Source organism: Ambystoma mexicanum, chromosome 2p (genome assembly GCF_040938575.1).
Source record: "Ambystoma mexicanum isolate Mex_15411 chromosome 2p, UKY_AmexF1_1, whole genome shotgun sequence".
In the NCBI taxonomy this organism is placed as follows: domain Eukaryota; kingdom Metazoa; phylum Chordata; class Amphibia; order Caudata; family Ambystomatidae; genus Ambystoma; species Ambystoma mexicanum.
Window position 1 is genome coordinate 1,149,192,392 of NC_090923.1, and position 25,855 is coordinate 1,149,218,246.

Sequence of the window (25,855 nt, forward strand, 5' to 3'; positions counted from 1 at the left end):
GCATCTTTTCAAGCAATAACCGATAGTAATTCATTTTATGGCTCTGTAAATATTTCAGAGTGACGTATAAACACAAAGACAAAAGTGCAGGCTCTGGTATTTACTAGAATCACATTGCTTTTTAATCCTGCTTGTTTGGCATTTGTGCACCAAGTTAAAGGTTGCAGTATATCTTGAAGATAAAATTGTAAAACATTTCCCAGCATATCCTCTAAAAGTGCTAGTTATTTGCTTCAGCTTCCCTTCTATTTAAATGACTTTCAAAGGTGGGTCTAGGTTTGTGGGCCAAGCTGCAAAAAACTGGCGAATGCTGCTGCTAGAAATATGGTAAGCAAATCCCCTGCTTTTCTTTGGATCCCATCTCAATATCTAGATCACAAAGGCCCCATATTATTATTGCACTATTGGCATGCATACAAATCAGTCAATGGGGGTTAATAATTCAAGGCTCGAGCTACTAGCCAGGCATACAAAAGCACTTTCACCCCACAATCCTCCACATAGTACCCCATTTGATACCCGGAGTCCATTATCTCCAGCCAATGGCTAGTGGTGAGTGCACATTTTTAGGCTCGAGTCCATCGAAGGAAGCGAGTGTATTGAAATGGAAAATGTTTTTTATTATTTCTAAAGCCCTTTGCCTCAAATAAGCATAGTAGTTAACCAACCACAACCAAATTATATAAAACCTAATATTAATTATAATCAGCCTACCAGTTAACGTGCGTATCTTGCCCTTTTACGCATGTAAATATGGCAAATACGGACCATTTCATTTTGTACTATGTACTGTGTATGCTTTGATTTATTCATTAAAAACATACTTTCCACCACTAGATGGCAATGTAGCATTTCTTTTGTCAGCAGCATAGCCTTCTTATGCATGATGGTGAATTTCCAACTGAAAGACCAAATCTGTGACAGCTAAGCGAGCAACACAATAAAGCACGCACCCTTTTAAAATGTGTTCATACCCATAACGTATGTGTTGGATAAGTTTTACTCTCTTGCAGAGGAGAAAACTAATTTTTACTCTCTTGAAATTGCATTTACACTCTAATTTGAAAAATCATGCGTAAAATACTCCCACTTCAAAATCTTATCTGGAGCACTGATCATAATATCCTAAAAAAAATAATCCCCAACAACAAACTTCTCCCACCCCTTCTCTTCAGCCTCACTTGGTGATCAATCACAAAGAGCACGAAAGTGAAGTATTTAAGGCAGGTATGTAAAACAACTGTGTTGATGCTTTGTGGAGTAAAATGGATCTTACTCAGTAGCAAATGTCATCAGTGTAACATGGATTCCACTACAGGTACATTAATCAGACTGTATTAATCGGCACCAACCTCTCACATAAATTGACTTAAGTAGGTGTGATACTCTGCCCATACATCTTTGGGTCCACACTTTGAATTGTAAAGTGTTTGAATATCTGTTTCCAGCTTGTGTATGGCTGTCATGTTTTTTAACTAATTGTCTGATTAAGAAGGGCAGGTTTTCATCCAGACTACCAATATACTACTTGTGGCAGCGGCCAGTGCTATGCTAGTCTAGTCTATTTGATATTAATGTCTTGATCATGAGAAACTGACTTGAGCGAGCATCCAGTTGGGGTGAGAGAAGGATAGTGCAACTACCAAGTTGCCCAAGCATCCGCTGCCCCTTTTAAAAATAAGTTATTAATTTACTTTTTCTCCAATTCAAGTTTTTATCAGAACAGTTTTTTACATAACAAAAACGATGCGGGAAGACCAAACACGGCCCACTATATAATCCCATACAGTATTTGCACATTCCCATCCCCCTCAACTCTGGCCCTCCACCCCATTCCCCCTGTTATGAGACGCTTCAAACTTCCTGTCTGTGCGGTTTTGTCCCAACCCTGCCCCCCCTACCTCTTGCCTCCAAAAAGTCTGATCTTGGGTATGCCAGTCCAATAAACGTTCCTTCCGAGGCGAGGTTCCCTGATTGAGGGAGGGGCAAACCTTCCCTCCACGCACCTCTCTCAATACAGGCACCTACCCTCCAAACTTGCCAGACATCTCACCCCAATGCATATCTGGCACAGAAACCACTCTATTCACATTCTAACCCCATACTACCATGTAGGGCAGCTGTAATTCCATTTTCCCTGGCAGGGGAATCCTCTTCCAACCGGTAGCCCGACAAGCCCTGGCCGCAAGCAGGAGAAAATGGGCCAGGTGCGACAACCCCATGTATTCCCCCCTCAACTAACTCCAGCCCAAAAAGAACCAACATCGGAGTTTGGTATGGCTTTTTGGATTTAAATGCATTTTTCTCTTTAGCTGTTCTTGATGGGGCAGCATTTGATACAGCATCTAAAACGGCACCATTTTCTAGAGGCGAGGGCAGGATGGGCGTTCCTACAGCAACCAACATCTCATCAGTTCGAGGGCGAATGTTCAGTGTATTAACGTCCCCTCCACTGCGTAAGCCATATGCAGTTTCTCGTGATTTAGAACTTCCAAAATTGTTAGTAAGGATGTATTCTCCAGCATGGTGTCTGGCATGGATTCACATGCTCATGAATATTCCCTGTATTCAGGCTGGGAATCCTCGGTAAAAGGAAAAAAAACTGTTTCACTTACAAACTAAACTATTTCTCCCATAAACCAATACCTGTTCCCTGGGTCATACTGCCCCCAGCCAATGGCAGCCTCTTCTCTGGAAGCCATCTTCAGATTTTTACTGCACACTCCAGTGTTGGGAGTCCTTGATTTTGATCCTTTCGATCTACGTTTTTGTTTTTGTTGCAGAAAAAGGTTTTATTTTTGAAAAGAGCCTGTGTGCTCTTTTTTTCCATCTGCCGACAGCGGGGATCTGTTTTCTGTGAAGTTCAGCACTCCTCAAGGGCGAAGTTTCCAGAAGGCCATCAGGGCCGACTTTGCACCCTCCAACCATGACGGAGGAGAAGAAAGAAGTAAGATCCCTCTTAAAGCCCTGCACAAAGCAAGGCATAAATTAGCTTTCAAAAAATTGATTAGCAGAGTTTGCTAATAAACAGTTTTTTGATTAGCAAACAGACCAATTAGATTAGCAATTTTGTAATAATATTGTTAATGTCATCAGAAGTTATTAGTACCCAAGACATGAAATGAGCAACAATGCAGCTGTTTTGCATACCGGTAAAATAAGACATTAGGAGAATCGGGCCTTGCAAATTCCTTATAATTCAGCTAGACCTGCAAGTCTGGTAACTTAGTTTCCCTATTCAACCTAAGAGAAATGCACTCGACCCATAGCAATGGAGGACAACAAATTTAAAAATGTGACCCGCTTAGTTTGGCACACTGATGCTACCCATAAGCCAGCCATGCAGAGTGAAACTTTTGTCTGACATTTATTGCAAACATCTCTTGCAGATGCAACTGGCCTTTCATCACATTTACTCAACTATGCGAGTGGGTGAAAATACTTTGTGAGCCACAGCTGAGTGTCTATAAAATGTAAAAGGTTGGCTGCATGAATGGACACAAATACATAGATATAATTAAAAAAGTCTCTGAAAACAGTTTGGCTGGCTGTATCCTGCATATATAATGTAGTCATAATCATAAAGCAAAGCGAGCTCTGGAGGCTAACTACAGTGTTTGGTATTGACGATGTACAGATTGGATGGAATTTTTGATCACTAGTTTTATGTAAGCATCTAGTTCGCTTTGTTTGTTCATTTTGTACAAGGATAGAAGCAGACTTCGTAGAGTGGATTGCTTAGCAGGCAGAGAACTGGGCAAACTAGATGGAATATTGTAGTTTGTGGTCATCTCAATTTCAGGGTACCTGGTATAAAGCAACTGGGTGAGAATATGGAATGTCGGGGAGTATGGGTTCGCGCATGGGTTGAACACCAGTTGCAAGATGTATGCAACCGGCAGATTACAGAACTAGGTTTGCCCTCAAAAGTATCCGATCATGTACATTTTCAAAAGTGTCACTCATCAATCTGATGCATCTTTCCCAACAAAATGAAATATAGTTGACACACATTTTAGATGCACTAACCTACACTTTACTGTCAAGCATGGAGAGGATGTAGTGTTCTACAGTAGAATACTCTAATCATGCATTATGTAATACCCTACGTTTTAGTAATGGAATGGCATGACTGTTTTTTAAAAAAATATATAAAGTTGACACATACTGGTCTTTGCCAGACAGCATATAGAATGCTTAATAAAAGTAGCATCCCGATTTATTTCTGGCTTGCAATTATTATAAAAATAAATTCTTGCCTAGCACTCCCACACATGCCTTTGGCACTTAAGAGTGGAGGTGATGATTACAGCTGCACTTTCTCTCTATTAGGACTTGAAGTGAACAGAGAAAAGAGGGGGAAGAAAGCACAGAAGGTAAGGGAGGAATGCAGTGCGAGCTCTGCTTTAATTGAAGAGGGCAACTTAAATAGCTATCTTTGCTAAACAAGTGTCCACTTGATTAGCAAACTGACAGAATTGCATAGCAAATTGCTATGTGACACTGCTTATTTTATGCCTTGCCAAGTGTGCGCTCCGAAATGTTTGTGGAGGACAAGCACCTGCAATGCCTCTACTGCCTGCATCCAGACCACAAGGAAGGAGATTGTGAGATATGCAGCTGATTTTTCCAATAAGGCGAAGGACAGGAACAGTAGTCTGGCGGCATGGCTGAACGACAAGGCCTCTGCCCTGTGCTCGGAGCAGGGGCATGCTTCTCCCAAGGCCGGCCGGTCCGAGGAGCGTGCTTCAGTGTCCTGTGAGGGCGCCTCATCTGTGGGGACTCATGATGAGGCCAAGCACCGCAAGTCCGGGTCCACTGGGGTCGCAGTGGACGCGGGTCCCACAGCAAACAGTGCACGATAGACATCACCCTCAGCCTCCATTGCCAGCTGGCAATCAAGCTCTTCCTCGAAGAGAAAGTCGTCCAACCAGCGGGAGAAGCCACGGACAGAGAAGTCTGAGCTGCCCAAGAAGGCCCAGGTGGCACAGGAAAAGTCTTTGTCGACGATGGAGCTAGTGGCAGCTGCTCTCGAAAGCTAAAGAGGTTGACCCTGAGAAGTTAGCCACCACAGTGTTGAACGTATCCCTCCCTCCGAGGCTGCCGTGATGACTTTGACCAGGTGTGCCAGCTCGCCGGAGAAGGGTACACCGCCTCACAACCCGGTTACAGCCCCTCAGGGTGAAAAAAAGGGGGGTGGCAAGGAGGCCCCGGATCAGTTTCAGACCGTGGCCCAAGCCATGAAAAACGAGGACGTGGAAGAGGACCTACTGTTCCGATCACGCCAGTTCCACCGCGGGATGTGTCTCTGAACATCCTTTCAACCATCCACACCTTGGTGTCAGAGATCCAGAAGAGGATGCCACAAGGGCCTGTTCCAATGGTGCCCGACCAACCACCGACGAAGAAAAGAAAGCACCATCTGACACCCCCGTTTCAGCCTCCACATCTAGGTCGGGTCCCATCTCCCCCAGCATGCCCAGGCACGGGTATGTCGCAGCGCGCAGCAGGCCCCCACAGCCTCGGGCGTCCCCACCACACAAGGTGGGATCGTTCCACTCTGATCGCTAGAGCCTTTGAGCTGTTCCAGCTCGTGCCCGAAGAAACCAGGAAGGAAGGTTTCCAGTACCAGAGGTGTTGAAGCCAAGAGGAAGCCGATCATGGCGGTGCCCCTCATGGAGGATGTTTGGGAAGAGGGCCTAGCACACTTGAAGAACCTTTGCACGGCTCCAGCCAAGCGGGATAGGCTGGAGAAAAAGTATTTATTTATTCAGTTCATAAAACTTTACAAATTTACATTCATTCCAATCACACTAACTAATTATACAAAAATAAAATAGTTAAAAACCAGAATAAATACTCACTCCTTCATACTTCAGTGCTAGGGTTCAATGTAAAATACATTTACAAGATATTATTTGTTCATTACAGAGAAATTGATGGTAGTTTCCTTAAATCGTTATCACATGTGGTCACCTATTTGCCGTTAGTACTTTCATTATTTCTGGATGGAAATGTTTTCCATACTCTATATAGAGCTATATAGATTGCCTCTGACTGCACATTCAAGCACCATCTCCAGAATGCCTCCGATTGTATATAATTCATATTGTGAACAAATCGGCCATAATATAACCTATAATAATTGCGTCTTTTAGGACATGAAGTTAGTACATGTCTAATGGTCTCAAGTTCATCAGAATCCAGACACTTTCGAAAGTATCTCTCTTTTTCAGGGATCTTCCACTGGGAACCAAAGGTAGACTTCACCGGAAGTTGATTGGTGCGCATTAAGAGTATAAATTTCCGTACCAATGGGCCAGGACATCGTATTAAATATCTTTGAGGCTTATAATAGTCATGCACAATCCATTCACTATATTTAACATTTTTCAATTCATACATGCGGATAAAATTCATTTCCCAGTCAACTCTCTTTGCTTTTGCTTTGAATGCTTTTTTAATAGCGGAAAAAAAACACATTGATTTCATATCGGCCACCCACTGCAATTCTTTGAAGTATTTACTGCAGATAGACAAGTATTTGCTCCTAGAAATAGACATCAATTTTAGCTGCATTTGTTCCAATAATTTGTAGCAACTCACTCTCTGGGTGGCACATTGCTTTTAGATTAAGGATGCCACGTTGTTGTCTCACAATGGATCCCAAGGACTGTAGGCCGAGTTCCACCCTAATATATTGGATGGGACATGATCGGGGTACCCCTAAAATGGTACGCCAAAAAAGGCCTTCAATCCTATCTAGGAAGGAAAGGTCAGAAATAGAAATGGCTTCTAACCCATAAACTAAAACCAGGGTAAACCATTGACGATACAAGGTAAGTATTCCCTTTAGTGAGTAGCCCGCATATTCTTTAACAAACTTGTACACCATCATAGTGATTAAAAAGTAAAAAGTACTGTGTACCGGAATCTGCACCCAAGTGCCTAAGGTCGCAACCATTGGGGTTTTCGGCGACCGCGAGGAAGCAATTGTCTAACCTGTCCTCGTCGTCGGTCCCTCCAGACAGTGAGGGTAAGAAGTTGGATGCCATGGGGAGGAAGGTGATTTACACTGTGGTGTCCACCATCAAGGCATCCACCGCACTGGCAATTTTAGCCAGGTACGACAGGGAGCTTTGGTACAAGCTGGGTCTGATTCTGGAGTTCGTTGCAGGGAGCAGTAGCGTTGGATCATGCCATCAGGGAGTGCTGCTGGACGTTGCAGACACAGGGTTCCGGCAGATGGGGGAACAGTGTCTTCCTTCGTCGCCAAGGCTGGATGAAGGCCATGAATTTCCGCCAGGAGGTCCAAACAAAGGTACTGCACATGCCTTTCAACAGAGATAACCTTTTCGGTAAGGTCATCAATGAGTCTCAGCAGGCCGTCAAGACTGATACGGAGATGGCCCATGCCCTCCCACCCTCCAACAGCACCACTATTCCTTTTATTCCTCCAGAGTAAAGTCAGGCAGGTCTTCTGAAGGTTTCACCTCCTCGCACCGCCAGCCTTCCAGATCCACGACCCAGGAAGCCCACAGAGGCCGTTCCCAGGCCTAGGGACAAAGAGGACAGCATTGTTGATGGCAGCTGTGCAGGGCGCCGAGGCAAGCCTGAACTGGCCATGACATCGGACCCCACCTGTGCACCCCAGTGGGAGGCCGGCTGACGAAGTTAGTCAGTGCGTCGGAAAAGATCACCACCGACAGATGGGTGCTGGACGCTCTCGCCCAGGGACATACCCTGGAATTTCATCACAGGTGTTTGCGGATCCCGCCGGTGGCCCGTCGGGAGCAACACATCCCTCAGCTCTTGGAGGAAATACGGCCCATGTTACAAAAAGGGGCGATAGAGCTGGTTCCCCAGCAACTCTGGGGCTCCAGAGTCTACTCCAGATACTTCTTAGTAAGAAAGAAGATTTGGGGTTGTTTTACAGCAGATGAAATGTTCGAGGGAGAAACAACTGAAGATTATTTGTTCGAAATAATATTTGGTCGTTTCTCCCCTGAACATTCCCGAAGTGTCCAAACCCCTACCCACCCTGCCAACACACCCCTGCCACCCCCTTACTTACCTTCTATTCTGTCTGGCTTTGTCACTTCTGTGATCAGGAACCGGCGCCGCATGGTCCTTTCCTTTTTTAATTTTAATTTTTTTTCTTTTGCTATGCTGCGGGGCTATCTCCTGCAACCCACGCTCACTTTACTTTTGTTTACCCGTACCTCGACGACTGGCTCATCCGGGCTTGCTCGCAAGAGTCGGCCGTTGGACACCCATAGACGGCCGTCAAGCTGCTGGCGGATCTTGGATTCTATCCAACGTCCTGCTTGAGACAATCGCAGAATGTGCTGTTCCTGGGGGCCAGACTGGATACATGCCACGTCTCGCATCACCCTCAGAGGAGAGGGTAGCGGCCATTCAGGGGATGGTGCAGCAGCTGTTGTCGATGAAGATGACCACAGTGCGCACCATCAAGTCGTTGCTCAGCATGATGTCCTGCCTCTACCTCGTCCGACTCTACAGGTTACATATGCAACCTCTTCAGGAGTTCCTGGATGCTCGATGGGCACAAATGTCCGGAAACTTTGTGGACAAGATATTTCTGGACGACGAGTTCCGTCGGGCAATAAGGTGGTGAGGCGACAGCTCCAACATTGCCCATAGCATGGGGTTTCAGAACCCTCCATTCCAGGAAACTGTCACGACGGACGCTTCCCTGGAAGGCTGTGGATCACACACTGAACATCTGCACTCCAGAGGCCTGAGGCTGCCGGAGAAGGATTTCCATATCAACATCCTGGAGCTACAGTGTTTTGGGCCCTTAAGTTGTTCCTTTTGTCTCTGAAGGGGAAAGGTGGTGAGGATCTTCAGACAACACCATCAAAATATTCTACACCAGGAAACAAGGGGGCACTCGATCACCGGTGCTCTCCAGGGAAGCACAGGAATTGTCGCTGGTTCTGGGCCGTCAGTCAAGACCTTTCCCGCCGGTTAAGGCGCCTGCCTCAGCGTGGGAACTCGACGTGGTTCCAACGAAGCTCATGGGGGCGGGGGGGCTATGCATCAGGCCAATCTCAAGTTCCTCTTGTGGAAAACGCCTTTCCTTGTTGGGCATCCCCTTCACAAGGAGGGTGGATGAGATACAGACCCTATCCTGCAAACAGCCATACCGGACTTTCCACGAATAGAGGGTGGTGCTGCAGGCACACGCCTCTTTCACACTCACCTCAACAAACCTTTACCTGTCCCCCTAGCCCCCCCTCTGATCCCTCCCCACCCTCCCGAAACCTTTGTATCTGGCTCAGAGGGCCTTGCACTCGCTGTTTGTTGCTCGTGCCATGAAGTTCTATGTGGCACGCACAAAGAGTTTTCAACTTCACAGCTGTTCGTGAATGTGAACTTTGGTCCTGTGAACCATGGCAAGGCCTTGTCCAAGGCTTCCATCTCAAGGTGGCTCTCCGGCTGCATCATGCTCTGTCATCGGTTTGCAAACTGACCGCTGTCCGAGAGCCCACTCCACCAGAGCGATCGCTGTGACGATGGAATTCCTGGCTGGTGTGCCCCTGCTGGACATCTGCAGGGCTACTACGTGGAGGTCCATGTACACCTTCATGAGGTTCTACTGCATCAACAGGGATTCCAGGGAAGAGTACAGAGTCGGCCAAGCAGTGCTGTGTAACCTGTTCGCTTGAGGTGAGTCTGAGGTAAGAGCAAATTGCTTCTGTTGAGCCTTGCCCCCTCCCGTGGTTGTGTAATGCTGTGTTCATGAGCATCTGAATCTATGCCGGACCCCATGCTTGAGAAGGAACAAGTTACTTACCTGTAATTATTGTTCTCCAGCACAGGTCTGGCATGGATTCACATGCAAACCCTCCCTCCTTCCCCTCCATGGCTCTTCTTGGTCATACTGCCACTTTACTTTCTTACCAAATCTGAAGATGGCTGTCAGAGGAGGTGCTTAGGGAAAGGACTGCCATTGGCTGGGGCAGTATGACCCAGAGGACAGTGATTGGTTTAAGGGAGGAATGAAGTTTGAAAGTGAACATTTTTTTTTCTTTTTACAGAGGATTCAGAGCCTGACAACGGGGAATATTCATGAGCGTGTGAATCCATGCCAGACCCATGCTGAAGAACAATAGTTACAGGTAAGTAACTTGTTACTCAACTCAGCAGTTGCTGCTTCACCGCCGCGCGTGCAAGTCCCGATAGAGTTGTCATGGAATGGATGTATGGTGCTTGGGACCGCTGACCACTGCCCAATTACCAAACACAAATCACACCGTTCGCACGTGCTCGGTGTGAGCTTTTTGTTAAGGTGCACCACCTCCAGTGAATAGGCAGAGAAAATGGACTTTCCAGGTCAGGCAAGGATCCAGCAGCGCAGAGTCTCCTGTAGATACTGTCCACAAAACACACAGCTCGCACACCGCCAGTTCCTTGATTATACTAAACCTTTATATGTTTGCCTTCCTGCCTTTGCTGTAACGCCCCTGCATCCATGACAAAATAAAGCAGGTCAAACTGTTTTTAGGCTTGCTAAGCCCAATCCAATGTTCTGAGGTTTTATCAAATGGCACTTCTTTATACGATTGAATCCACCTTCTTTATGGCTGTATTAACATATTTGGTCCAGTGCAACCTCTGTCGTCAACATAGAACATAGAAAAACGTTTTGTTATCGCCCCAAGTAGCGTCAAAGTAAAGGTCATCGAAAAGATCTCCCATGATCTTCTCTATAAGTACATCTTGTTGAATGACTGATCGTGCTTAAAATCTTTGTTAGAGCTTTCAGTGGGCCTCAAAATGGATCCCTTCATTGTTTCATTGCCCTAATGTTAGCGCCGTTCTTTTAGTACCGAGCCTATGATTACGTATCTTGAAGCAGCCTGGGGAACTGTGTTGGCAAAATGTATAACATGATTGCTTAAAGAAAGGGAACATTTTCAAAATAGCTACCTCCTAGGCTTGACTTATCACCAGAAGATGTAAATTCTTAAAATGGAAAATGTTTTTCCATTAGTGTATGAACAGTAGAAACCATGTTTTTCTCCTAGATGGAAGTCGTTACATCCTTAATATTTGTTCAGCGAGGCAGGTAATAATCTACATTGCCGCAGAGTGTGAGCAGGCCATCTGGAAGTGGATTGTAGCGAAAAAAAAGGACCGAAAAGCAACAGAACTTATTCAACAAGGTGGATAAGTGACAATCCCCATGTTGTTTGCAAAGGGGAAACTTGGAAGTTTCTCTAACTTCTTTAGCCCTTTCTACCTTCATTCAGATGCCAGAACTAATGGAAACAAGCATTGGCAATGCCAACAGTTCAGGCTTGGGAAATACTTTTGCCAGACACTGCCATAGTGGTATTAATTGGCTATTGATGGTAGCAGTTGCAAAATGGTGGAAGTACCTGGTCATTTAATAGCAGTGCCTGGCAAATGTCCAATACTTGTACACAAGCCAAAGCTGTTGCTTTTGCCCTTGCTGGTTTTTAACAGGACTTCAGTGAACAGCATGCATGCTGCTTATAAATTGAAGGTAGACCTGGTTAAGACATTAATACAGCAGTAGTGAGTTTATAGCTCAAATTAAGTCATCAACTCTGACTGCTTTAAAAAAAACACTGGCAGGCACTCCGAGTGCAACGTTTGAAAGGAAGCCTTGATTAAAGCAACATCAAAGAGTTCCCATCAAGAGGGGTTTTGGAAGTGGAGGGGCAGGAACTGGGTGGGATTGGCCATAGGAATTAGCATGGCCGTCGGCAGTCAATGGGTAAGGAAATAACCAAACGCCTACAAGCTTTGTGTCCCTCCTCATGTCCACCATCTGTACTGTAATGCAATAGTTTCGGCTCATAGGTAGAGTAAAGCGCCACCTAATAACCCAAACTAAAAATGGAAATGGTATCTATAGTCCAGGGGTATGCAACTATTGGCTCTTCAGGTGTTTTGGGCTAAAACTCCCATCCGACATACCCAGAACATTCAATGTTCAGGAATCGTAGTTCAAAACATCTGGAGAGCCAAAGGTTGCAGACCCCTTCTATAGTCTAACCCCAGTGGCAAATTTATAAATCGGGGCATGGTTTCTTGCTGCAGAAGCAAACAGTTGACAGTTGTTCTCCAGCAAGGGTATCTGCCACAGCTTCCTAGGTAACCCACTCTCATACAAGCTGTGGATAATGTTCTCTGTTGGTACATAGTGCTCAACAATTTGTAATGTGTGCCACCTCTTAGACGTTCACATGTGTGTTGTCGGTAAGCACCAAGGTACCTTGTGAATGTTGTCTAGTGACTGTAACCTGCTCTTTCTTTCAGGACTGGCAGCCTCCCTTTGCTGTAGAGGTTGATAACTTCCACTTCACTCCACGCATACAGAGACTCAATGAGCTGGAGGTGAGTGCCAACTGTGTTATTGGGCAAAGTGCATGTGTGAGCAGGGGTGTACTTGCTTGCCCTTTGGCATAGGTTAGAGGTGCTGCATTGGGATAAGTGTACTTGTTCCCTCAGTGAAAGCATTTGCAAGCAGTGAGTTTGCATATTCTGCCTTTGATGACATGATGGTTTATCAGTGTGTGAGGAGCCTTGAAAAGGAGTGATTTGTTTAGTGTTGATATATTTTTGTTGGATTGTTATGTATAGGAATGGGTGGAAGGGGGAGTTGGAGAATTTGGATGGTTCAAGCAAAGTTTTGATATGTTTTATTGGACTAAATGAAAATATTCTGCTGAGATGTTTGGTGCATAAGTTTTCGAAGTCCCAGAGACTTGATCGGATGGTGGTCGCATGATAAAAGTGCAATGTAGAAAATCACCCACACAGAGCTTGTCTTTTTTCATAAATAAAGGACATTCTCCCACTTTAAACTCAATTTGCTGCTGGAACAAATATGCAAATAATGTAGTCCTACATTGTCCTTTTATCTTCAGGGCCATAACATTTGCCCTGCCTTCCCTGAGACCCGACTCAAGCCTCATATTTTAGTCGTTTATTCCATGCGGTCAGGATCGGCCACAGGGTAGACCTGCTGGCTTTACCACCTGCTTTTTTCCAGTCCTGTCAAATTTACCAGAGCATAAACGGTTCATGTCATATGTATCCTACGGGGGGTCCCCACCACCTTTGCCTCGAATGCCTGCATCGTAACCATCAGCGGAGCTTGTGTTCGCCATGGATTCACATGCTCATGAATATTCCCCGTCAGGCTGGGAATCCTCGGTATAAGAAAAAACGGTTTCACATTTCGTATGGATTGTCCTCCCACGTATTCCTCATCTATGATGGTCATTTCTCGCCAGCTTCGCTGCTTGGAATTCTTTTTTCGGCAAAGGGCACTGTGCACGACGTTATGATGTATATGTCCCTCGAGGGCCGTTGTGGCGTGTCGACATCACCAGTAGTACAAATAGCTTGTGCAGCGCCCATTGGCTTCAGTTCCGTTTTTCAGAGCTTCGCTTCGAGACAATGGCGCGCTTTGTTTTTTCCTAAAGAAAAAATGTCCTTCATCTACCCATTCAACCCCTAAATCGGGTTTCAAAAAGTGTTATGACAGTGGGGCAAAAATGTCCATCACAGACCCTCACCATGTTTGCCTTTTGGTGTCTGGGTAAAGACCATCGAACCGACAACTGCAGCTCCTGTCAGTGTATGACTGAAAAAGCTCTTCGCGAAGGAAAAGTTAAATTGGCAGCGGGGCGGGAAGCTTTGAAGGGCTCTTTGGAGACTCCAATCGGCACAAACATCTGAAGAGGTCTCGATTGAGGAGTCGGTCCAGACATTCTTCGACTTCTTCTTCTAAGAAGTCGAAGGAAAGACTTCAGAGGTCTCCCTCTTCATCATCAGACGCCTCCATGGAGGTTATACGATACTCGACTAGGTCGGATCCCCCCAGCAAGTGGAATGCTTTCAGGGTGGAAATGATGCACATCTTTGAGACCGCCGCCTCGCCCCCCCATTTCCCTCCCCCAAAAGCCTTGTTCGCTCCCTTGGACGACGCAGGCGTGTCAAGAACTACTTCAGCAAGTAGTAAGTCGAAGACTCGACATTCCTGACCCGACACTAAGGCGTCGAAGGCTTTGACCCAGGAATCTAGTCGATACCCGGTTCTGTCGAAGAAACCTAAAACGTTGAGACTGTTGAGCTGATCGCTTCGAAGTCAAAGGTATCTCCATCGAAGAAACCGTTGATGCCTTCGACGGTTCCTTCGTATCCCTCGAGGCAAATTACGGTACAAGAAACAATCTACAAACCTGTACTGATGTCTGACTTTTTAAAGCCCATGTCCTCTATTTTCGATGAGGAAAGTGCCTCTGAGGAGGATATTTCTCTGTTAGGAGTCAAATGTGGCTCTAGAGAAGTTCCTGAGCAACTAATTGACCCTGAGTCAAAGTTGAAAGACCTCTGTGACTCCCTGCCCTCTGCCAGTGGTCTTGATACTTCACCAGTGTTGGAGTTTGCAAAACCTGACCCTTCAGAACACGCTGATTCTCAGGGCACAGGAACCTGTCATGGCCACAGGCCCCAGAACACAAAAACCACACCATCTAGTGATGGGGGCAATGGGTCACTTGACTCACTTGTGTCCCTTTGGGACCTATAAACACAGGGGTCCTGGCTGGACTCGGTCCTGGCACCTTTGGCACAGGCTCATATAGAGATGTGAGCAGGAACACTTTATTTCAGTGCAGGAGTGCCTTTATTTTACATGAACGTTCCAGGAGCTGAACGCCTTTATTCCAGAGAACATCCTCATGTACGGACTCATCGGTTGTGGCTCCCTAGGCCTGGTCTTCATGTGCTGACTCTTCGGGTGTGGCAGGCAGGCTGAACCTAGTGGGCGTTGATTCAGAAGCTCAGCTATATAAGCTGCTCCATCCTTAAGGCCGGTGTTTTGCGTTACTGTGCACTCGCGTGCAACGTGACGCTCACCGCCGCTTGGACCAGTTTACTTACCTTTGAAACCAGGCGTTCTGCATACTCTCCTCCAGGCAACCGTTGCTTCATCGCTTCATCTGCAGACTCATCTCCTGACATCCAGGGATCTTGATCCTGATGCCACAGCACTGCACTCCGCATCCAGGAACTCGGACCCTGTGAATAAGAAGAAAGACAAGGTTAAAACATCCGTCCTAGGGCCGCGCCGCATTTGAACCCGGTGCGCCTCCTAGTTAACAATTTACCAGCTACTGTACCACTGCAGCTTCGTTCCTCATTCCCTCCGGCTGTCGCCTCGAGCTCCGCAGCTTCTACCGGGCCGGCAACATTACCTACAAGGGAAGAAAGCAAAAGGGCAAACATCAAAAGTGGAACAGACAGCAATACAAGACAACAAACTTTACAATACAACAAAAACAGACGAGGAAAGACAAAGGCAAACAGGAACACTTACCTGAAGTATAGTGGCTTAGTTGCAGCAGGACTGGACTACCACGTGCAAGGGACCAGTGAAGGAACTGTGTCCAGATTATACAAGCTCCCCTGCCGGAAGCAGCAGGACGGAGTGCTCGCCAAAACGAATCAACAGGTGAGCTTTCCAGGGACAGCGCATCCCACGGGTACCACGGTTTGGGAGAAGGGGTCTGGAAGGGGATCAGGCACACAAGCTGGCATACTCACGCCCCCTAGTCTCCACTCAGGAGCAGTCCCGAGCAGCATCACCTATTACCACCAGTCACCACATAAGCGCAGAGGGTGAAGTTGGACCCGAGCGACCTCACCCCCAGGAGGGCTGCAACCGTGCCCCAACGGATCTGCAGAGACCAGGTGAGCGTAACAGAACCTTATGAACAAGGTGACTGGATTCATGGGTTGGAGCAGGGCCTCCCCAACCTTCGAACAGGATGATATGACGGACATCCTGGATCAGGATCCACGAAAAGACCCAGTTCTACCCTTCCATAGAGCCCTCCAAAGGAAGGTAGAAGCTAACTGGGAGACTCCTGAGTCTGGTTCAGCTATTAATAGGAGTTTTACCACAAAGTGTAGACCATCTACCAACTACCGTGATTATCTCAGGAAACACCCTACACCTGAAAGCCTGTCGATCCAGGCTGCAACTTCTAGACAGTTAGCCTATCCCTCTATTCCCCCAGATAGAGAGGATAAGAAGGTGGACGCTTGGGGCCCGCAAGGTGTTTACCTCGGGCAGTATTGCCCTAAAGTCCACAAATGTCACCTATACCCTAGCCAGGTTTACTCATACCCTGTGGGACTGTATTAAAGGGGCAGCTGCACATATTCCAGAAGGCGAAGAAAGGGAAGGCTTTCTCAATATTGTTATTATTTTGCATTTATATAGCGCCTTATATACCATTGGTATGGTCTGAAGGAGCTGGTAGGTTGAACGCCCTTGGGAACCGAAGATCAGATCAGTAGAGAAAGTAGAGGAATCAAAGGTGCGTGTGAGCACCGGGTATGTGTGCAGCTCATGCGGTATTCGTGTAATAGGTGCTTCCTAGTTGTAGGTGAGGTGGTTGAGAGATCAGGAGTATGTGTTAGTTCTGGCAGGATTTATCCAGACCGGATGTGGCAGCGTTAGGCCTGAGGAGAACCCCTGGCTGGGGGGTGTGTAACCAGCAGTGTTTACTTAGACTGATGTGGAGTGAGCGGCGGATGTTGGTATGAGAACAGTTATAACGATTGGTGTCATAGTATCACTGTGTTCTAGTTGAGCGGTGATGTAAAGGAGAGAGTAAGCGTGGTGGTCTGATATGATGGGTTATATGCTCTTTCAACGTTCTCTGCATTCCAAACCATATTATATACGTCACGCGATTCTACGCGCTCCATTGTTCCAGGCATTCATCTGCTTTATGCCCTTGCACGTACTATGCATTCGCCCCCTCTACACACTCATCCGCTCTACACACTCGTCTGGTCTGTACATTTATCTTCTCCAGCGATCTACACACTGTCTGCACTTCAGAGTTCATCCCCTATACACACTCATGCGCTTTACTTGCCTCTCCTGGGAAACCTGCAGATATGACCTGGAGTTGTCACATGCTCTACAAACTCACCCGCTCCACATACTCATCTGTTCTACACACTTATTCGGTTGACGCTCATCTGTTCCACACATTCTTCTGTTTTATGCACTCGTCCGCGCTCTACGCACCCGTCCGCTCTACGCACCCGTCCGCTCTACACACTCATGATCATCCATTCTATACCCTCATCCAGTTTACTTATTCATTTGATTTCCACACTCATTCGCTATATAGCTATCTGTTCTTCCACTCATGCATTCTTTGACTCGGCGCATTCATCTGTTTCACCTGCTTCATCAATTCTAACTATATCATCCATGCCATTCACTTCGTTCACTCCTCATGCAATCTGTCCATTTCAGCTGTTTAACTCTCTCTACTGTTTCCGTATGTTTTACTCTTATTAACCCTTATACTGCTTTGATCTACTTTATTCGTTTAATTCTGTTTGTCCTTCTAGTTTATAATAGGAGTTATTAGCTGTCAATTTCTCGCATCAGGTAGTTTGTTGGATTGGTGTCATTGAGTTGTTGTTAGTCTGTTTTGGGATAGTATAGCACGCGCCGGTTAGAGCCAGGTTTTCAGTAGTTTGCTCAGGCAGATGTGGGGTGGGAGTGAATTTCATATCGTGGGGGCCAAGGCTGAGCATGATGATCCGCCTAAACTGACTGTGTTTGTCTTCGGTTTGACTAGGAGGCCGGCTGAGCTCGATCTTAGGGTGCGTGGGGGGGTGATAGGGTTTTAGTTTGTCTTGAAGATATTCAGGTCCGGTTTTATGCAGCGTTCGATGGGAGATGCATAAGGTTTGCAAGGGATGGTTTAAAGGATGGCAAGGGGTGATGGGGGTGTGTCTCCAAGAAGGGCTGGATACTGCTGACAGCATCTCGCTAACAGTTCTTCTGATCATGGCTGGACCACTGTGTCCCTGTTATGCTTTGCTCCTCCACTACTGATCTTCTTGTTGCTCGGAACTGTAACGTCAATTGTATATTTCTGCTCGTTACTCTGAATGGTAACGTTAATTGTATATTTTGTTCACAATTTATTGTAACCACTGTAACTATGTCATGTAACCGCCTCTTTCTAAATCTACCTGCCTCTACTCTCCGCCCTCTGCAACTAATCCAGAACAGGACTGCGAGACTTGTCCTTGGCCTCAAGCCCTGGGATCGTATCTCTCCAGCTCTGAAATCTCTTCACTGGCTCCCAGTGGATGCACGGATTAAATACAAAACCCTCTGCATTGTCCACAAGGCTTTCTGGGGCCTGGGTCCAAAATACCTTCAGCTATCTCTCCGCAAATACCTCCCCTCTCGAGCTCTTCGCTCCTCTACCTCCAACTCACTCAGGGTCAGTCGTTTTTCTAAGAAACTAGCTGGGGCTAGAGCTGTCTTCGGCTGGGGCTTCCCTCCGTAACATCCTCCCTGCCACTCTAAAACCTGAGGAGAAACATCTCCGGTTCCGGAAGCACCTCAAGACCCTCCTCTTTTCTTCTGCCTTCGCTCCCCCTCTCCCCTGCTGATATGTTCTCTCTTGGCACCCTGCACCTGGCCACCCTCTGTCTTTTGGGCCCAGGTACCTGCTCATCCTGTCACCCTCCCGCACTGCCTCCGGGCCACCCCTTGCACTCAGGTATGTATCTGTACCCATACAGCCCCCCCCCCTTTTTCTTCCTGCACTTATCGGACCTACCTTGTCTGCTGCCTTAAACCTAGTACTTGCAAATTGCTGGCTGCATTAACACTCTTTGTTGCCTTTATTATTTGTTATTTATCTGTTTCTCCTCTGCTTTGCACTTTCCACCTCTCCCCCTTCCATGCACTTTTCCCCCTGCCCCCTCTCCTATGCACTTGCGCATTCTCAATGTCACTGGGCCTAGTAAGATCGCTGTTTTGTTCTCCCCTGTTCCCCTCCCGCGCCTTGTCGCGCTCTGAATCACTTGTGTACGAGCGCGATAGAAATAAAATATCAATCAATCCATGCCTGTAACGCTCTTCTAAGATATGCGCCTGTTTGCCCTTGGGCCTGGTCTGCGCTATATAAATAAAACAAATACAAATCAGCCGATCCATGGATGCAAGCACGGCACTGTGCGGATTTGCGTGGTTGAGTAAGTCAGGGTTTACACCGGACGTGCAGGCCAGGCTTCTCAACATGCCTTTAGATGGCTCGAGGTTGTTCGGCAGCAAAGCGGACGAAAGCTTGCAGAAGCTGCAGACCTCCAGGGCAGCGACTTAGTCCCTTAGTGCCTCCATTCGGCAAACTCGGCAACCTTATTCGGGCTCATCTTCCTTGAGAGGTTCTTTTCGTTACTACTCTTCCTTTGGTAGAGGAAAAGGACAGGCTGTACAGAAAGGACAAAGGAAATTCCCTCGTGGTGGACGAGGAAGGAGTGCTAAATCGGCCTCAGCAGTGGCATCTTTGCCCTCATCCGCTGCTGCAGCCGCCTCTAAGCCACTCTGAGGCCTTAGCCCACAAGACCCCGGTGGGAGGCAGAATCTCTCGGCATCTGAACGAATGGCAGGGCATTACTTCAGATGTTTGGGCACTGGAAACAGTATCCCAAGGTTACTGCCTTCCTTTTCTAAAGAGGCCTCGGGATCATCCACCGGGAGCCAGCTGTAACGCTCACCTGATTCCCACGGAGGCGCAGGTCTGGCTTCGAGTGCTGATGCTTCTTCAATGGTGAAGCGCAGGACTCTGAAGATGGACAGGAAGGGCCCCTCTACTCTGGCTTCTCTGGCTCGCAGGAATATTCCCCTGTGCGTGAAAAGGGAGTATTACCTACTGACTGAGTTATGCTGAAGCCTCCCACTCTCTTCCAACCCTCCACGATACCCTTCCACGAGTCCCTGTGAAGTCTCACCTTAGGCCCTAAGGCTTAGGGTCAGGAAGGATGAGCTCTCCATCCTGCTTCTGATGCAGGGGCGTGTTGAAACCCAGTTACTTCACTGGATTGAGGATTGATGGGAGTTCAGGTAAGCTTGACTATTCAGGTAAGGCTCTGTAAAAGTTCTGTTGCAAGTTCAAAAGTCCAAGCTTAATAATAATGTTCATTGTCTTTTTCCCCTTAGGGGCCGGGGTTCGGAATGCCGGAGATATGGTGCCGACCCGAAGTGAAACGTGCAGTTCCAGTAAATGACAGGTAAGTTCTGGATGAGCGCTCGGGTAATGTCTTTGCATTCGCTCATTCAATGCCTTTGTCTTTTTTCCCCATAGGGGCCGGGGTCCGGAAAATGCCTGGAAGCGGCAAGACCCGAAATTAAATGGGAATGACCCAACAGGTAAGTCTTAGAAGGAAACTGAGCTTTTCCTATTCCCTTCCTTCTCTCACCTTATTCTTGTCTTTTTCTTTCTAGGCTCTGGGAAGTGGCTGTGGATCCGGATGATCGCTGCTGAAGATGGTGGCGTCCAGGATAGGTGAGTGAAATGCAGCGCTGCAGCGATCGTAGCGAAATGCTTTTAAAAATGATGTCTTCCTTTTCAGGATCGTCGGTGTGATGTCTCCGTGGTGCTGATTTAGCAGGTAAGGTCTTTTGTTTCCCTTTGCAGGTGATCCAGGATACTGACAGGCGTGGCTGAGGTCCAGATGCAGGAGCTGACACGGTGAGCGTCCAGCTGCGAGGAGCAGAACAACGCGAAGCGTGAGTTGCTGATCGGGTGTGGTTTAAATAGCTTTGGAAGAAGTTCCAAGTGTGTATCCTTCCACCGATCAGGTATGTATCCTTCCCCGACCACACCCGGGTGGAAAGTAGTCCCCCAGGTAAAGTAGTTCCATTCAGGCCTCAAGAGGGCCTGGATGTGGCAGCATGGTCTGCATCAGGTAAGTGCACATTAAAACACTTGAACACATGTCTAGCTTTATGAGCCTGGCGCCTAAGGCGCCAGGACTGCGTCGAAAAGGCCCCAGCTTGGGCCCGCTGGCACTCGGCTGGGGGAAATGATGCCCGCCTCTGGGGTTGCTGGGTTGGACCTGGCTCCTTGGAGGTAGGCATCATGACACCAGCTCTGTCAAAATTCCAGATCCGACTACTTGTGGAGGAGATATTAACCCTGCTAGAGAAATGTGCAATAGAACAGGTACCTGTAGCGGAGTGGAACAAGGGTTGGTATTCCCCTTATTTTCTCACCCCCAAGAAGGACAGAGGACTGAGACCCATCTTGTACTTCAGAAACTTGAACAAGTCCCTTAGGAAGGACAATTTCAAGATGGTCACACCTTCTCATATCCTTCACTCTCCAACTCCAAAACTGGTTGTCATCATTGGACCTTCAGGATGCTTACTTTCATGTGCCAATCCATCTCAAGCACAGAAAGTACCTGAGGATCGTGGTTTTCGGCTCATCCGTTTCGAGTTCTGTCATTCGGGCTGACCGCTGCCCGAGGGTTTTCACCAAACTGATGGCGGTGGTGGCAGCGAGTCTCAGGAGAGGGGGGGGATTCACATCTACCCCTTCCTTGACGATTGGTTAATCAGGGCTCGTTCACCCGAACAGGCCCAGGAACATCTGAGGATCACCTGCCACTTCTTTCACTAACTGGGCTTCTCCCTCAATTACAAGAAGTCCCATATGATGGCATTCCAAAAGCTCCAGTTCATCGGAGCAGTCTTGGATACGGAAAGCCTCGCCTCCCGAGGTGAGAGCTGAACACATTCTGCAGATGGTAACAAAATTCCAAAATGCTCATAGTCTACCGGCCTACGATTTTCTGAGGTTGCTCGGCCTCATGGCATCCTGCATTTTTCTGGTGCCAGATTGAGAATGAGATCCCTTCAACGGGCCCTCAGGACTCAGTGGTCCCATTTTTCGGGGAATATGTCAGATATTGTGCAGGTTCTTGGGAGAGTTGCTCAAGACCTTCTATGGTGGTGGGCTTGCAAGGACAATATTCTCAAGTGAGATTCTTCTTGGCAGCTATGGTCGGAAATAACTGTAGTGACAGACGCCTCACTCACGGGGTGGGGAGCCCACGCCAACGATCTGACAGTCAGCGGTCGTTGGTCTCCATCGGAGTCCGAACTACACATCAACCTTTTGGAGCTGAGGACAATCAGACTAGCGCTGAAGGCCTTCCTGCCATCTGTACGAGGAAAGAATGTTGTGATAATGACCGACAACACAGTGGCCATGTACTACCTCAACAAGATAGGAGGCGTACAGTTCACTAAAACTGTGCAGAGAGGCAATGCAGCTCTGGTTCTGGGCAATGCAAGAAGAAAGCTCTCCGTTGGCGGTTCATCTAGCCGGAGAGCAGAACACAGCGGTGGACGCTCTGAGCCGGCAGAGCACAGTCTCTGAGTGGGAACTAGCTCAGGAAGTCCTTCACCCTTTGGTGAACCCCTCAAGTGGATCGGTTCGCGACCGAGGTGAATCTGAAGTGTGAACAGTATTGCTCAAGGGAATTTCCTCCAAGAGGAGCTCTAGGGGATGTGTTTGTAGTGGACTGGGAATTTCCTCTCCTGAAGAAGTTTCCTCCAGTCCCTGTCATTCCTCATGTAATCAGGAGGTTGAGAAAGTTTCGGAAAACCATGGTCCTAATTGCTCCGGATTGGGCCCGGGGGATGTGGTACCCGGACCTTCTGGACATGTCCATCTGCCCTCCAATACGTCTTCCACAAAGAGAGGATCTTCTCTCGCAAGAGGAAGGTCGAGTTCTCTATCCAGCGGTCAAGACACTCAACCTTCATGCATGGTTTCTGAGAGGCTGGGATATAAGGATTGGGACCTCTTGTACGACGTAATAGAGATTTTGCTTTTGGCCAGAAGGCCAGCAACAAAATCTTTGTACCAATGTCGTTGGAAGAAGTTCAGTAACTGGTGCAAGGACAAGAATGTGGATCCTTTTCAATGTGGCACTCCTATAGTGATGTCCTTCTTATTGCATCTGGCCAATCGGGGGCTCCAGATTGGTACAATAAAATAATACTTGGCTGTGTTTTCCATTTTTAAGCGCACTTGAGGAGGTTTCTTATTTCAAAATTCCATTAGTTATCCAATTTCTTAAGGGACTCACTAACGTATACCCTCCAGTATCATTTCATGTCCCGGCCTGGGATTTAAATCTTGTGTTAAAGTTTCTAACTGGCATACCCTTTGAGCCTTTACATTCCTGCCCATTAAGGCTCTTGACATTGAAAGCTGCCCTTCTTGTGGTACTAACATCAGCCCGCAGGGTAAGCGAGTTGCAAGCTCTTTCATGCACACCTCCTTATACTATTTTTCATAAGGATAAGGTAGTTCTTAAGGTTAAACCATCTTTCTTGCCGAAAGTAGTTTGACTTTCACCTGTCGCAAAAAATACTTCAAAATGTTCTACCCTGCCCCTCATTTGGGCAAAGAGGAGAGGTTGCATAGATTGGACCCAAAAATGCCTCTGAGTTTTTATATAGCGAGAATGGCGAAATTACGCCAGGATGATCAACCCTTTGTACGTTTTACAGGTCATAAATTGGGATTAGCGGTGACAAAGCAAACTATATCCCGCTGGATTACTCCAGCTATTGTGGAGTGTTACAAGCTAGCAGGGAAGGAACTGCCGGAAGGGCTTAGAGCTCATTCCACAAGGGGCATGTTTCTACTTGTGCGGCTCTTCAGAGGGGAGTCCCTGTAATTGACATCTGCTCAGCTGCAACTTGGGCGTCAATTCATACTTTTGGTAAGCATTACTGCTTAGATTCTTCATCTTCCCAAGAAAGCCTATTTGCAAAAGCAGTACTTCATTCCATCCATGATGCAGCTAAATCTTACTCCCACCTCCTATTTTCTTACTGCTTTGGGAGGCTATCATAGATGAGGAATATGTGGGAGGACACAATCCATTCGAAGAAAAAGTTACTTACCAACTGGTAACGTTCTTTCGACTTGATATTCCTCCCACGCATTCCTCATTGCTGTACAATTTACGTGATTTGCACTTTGCGTTTGCAAAGAGTTTGCAGTCTGAGGCACGCCTGAAAGGTTCCTCGAATTATAAAGAAAAAAATAGAACTGAAGCCATTGGGTGCGGCGCAAGCTATTTGTACTACTGGTGACCTCGACACACCACGCTGGCCCTCGAGGGACATCACACCATGACCTTGTACACAGCGCCCTCTGCCGAAATTCTTTTTCCAAAGCAGCGGAGCTGGCGAGATATGACTATCCTAGATGAGGAATATGTGGGAGGAACATCCAGTCGAAAGAACGTTACCAGTTGGTAAGTAGCTTGTTCTTCTCCTCTAAACCAATCACTGTCCTCTGGGTCATACTGCTCCCATCCAATGACAGTCCTCTCCCTAAGCCCTACCCCTGGCAGCCGTCTTCAGATTTTTACTGCATGCTTCACTTCTGGGAGTCCTCGAGTTTGCTCTACGAGCTATTTGTACGTTTGTGATGGAAAAAGTTAGATTTTTGTTTCAAAGAAGCCCATGTGCTCTTGCATCATCTACCGACAGTGGCGACACATTGTCGGTGAAGTTCCGCGCCCCTCAAGGGCGAAGATGGACTAAGATTGTAGAAGGCCCTGGGACCTACTTCGCGCCCATGACCATGATGGAGAAGGAGGGAAGGTCCCTCTTCAGGCCCTGCACCAAACGCGACCTACGGAATGTGTTTGTGGAGGACAAGCACCTGCAATGCCTCTACTGCCTGCACCCGGGCCACAAGGAGGAGTGCGAGTTATGCCTCGGTTTCTCCTAGAAGACAACAGACATGCATCGTCGACTGGCAGTGTACTCCAAACGGGGTCATGCCTCACGCGGCCTGTCCGAGGAGCGGTCTTCTAAGTCCGTGGGGGCTGAAGATATGGCTAGGTCCACCGGGTTCGCTGCGGAAGTGGATCCCAAGGTGGATAGGGTGCGATCAACATCATCTTCCGCCTCCATTGGCAGCCGGCAATCGAGCTCCTCTTCGAATAGGAAGTCATCTACCCCGGCTAAACTATGTGAGAAATCAGAGAAGCTGTGGACTGAGGAGGGCTGAACAGCCCAAGCAGGCTCAACCGGCACAGGCGAAGACCTTGTCGACGACTGCAGCTATCATAACCGCTAAGGGCGCTGATCCTGCGAGGGTAGCCCCCATAGCTCAGGTGTCCTTACCCCCAAAGTGCGACACAGCCACAGTGACTTAGGCAAAGTCTGCAGGCACACCAGAAGGGGGAAACTTGTTAAGGCCCTGGTTCAAGACCCTCATGGGGGTGGGGGGGAGGGCAGGGGCGAAGAGGCCCCGAAATGGCCCTCCCAGGCTTTCAACCAAACCCTGGAGGTTTTGGATGGGGCAGCATGCCCCAGAGGACAGTGATTGGTTTATGGGAGGAATACCATTTTTAAGTGAAACTTTTAATTTTATTTTACCGAGGATTCCCACCCTGACAATGGAATATTCATGAGCATGTGAATCCATGTCCATGCTGGAGAACAATAGTTACAGGTAATTAACTTGTTCCTTATTGCTGCTCGCTGTCCGTGTGGGCACTTAACAGAAGACTGCAGCGGTGGGAGGAAATCTTTCATTGCGTTACTCTGCTTTACCTGAAGCTCTTCATTGAAGAGCAGCATTGCCGTCCGGTAATGTCACAGATGGCACAAAAATAGCTTTCTCAAAAACAGTTCATAGGTTCTATTAAGATGTTTTTGTGGGCCCTAGAGCTGTCCCTCTTGTCTCCATTGGGATTTCCTCCGTAACCCAGGAGTCCGTAACCCCTGATTAGTTCCCCTACTGTCTAAGAGCTACCTTTAAGGAGACTCTTCTAAACAGATGTTGACTACCTACACTCTCTCAGGGACTTCCTAACGGTCTCCTCTCAAACCAGTTGTTAGTGTTCTAGTGGGATGTTGGAATAATGCCTTGGACTTGTTCTGTTGGACTCTGGCTCATTTATGCATGCTGTT

At 47.4% G+C, this 25,855-nt stretch overlaps 1 protein-coding gene across 4 annotated transcripts in view; it reads left to right on the forward strand.

The window, feature by feature from the left end:
• KDM5C (lysine demethylase 5C) overlaps positions 1–25,855 on the forward strand; it is a 1,076,337-nt gene that overhangs the window by 58,050 nt on the left and 992,432 nt on the right. For all 4 annotated transcript variants that reach the window (XM_069645250.1, XM_069645251.1, XM_069645253.1 and 1 more), the window contains exon 2: positions 12,316–12,393. In XM_069645250.1, the coding sequence (XP_069501351.1) occupies positions 12,316–12,393 (78 nt within the window). The remainder of the gene's footprint in view (positions 1–12,315; positions 12,394–25,855) is intronic.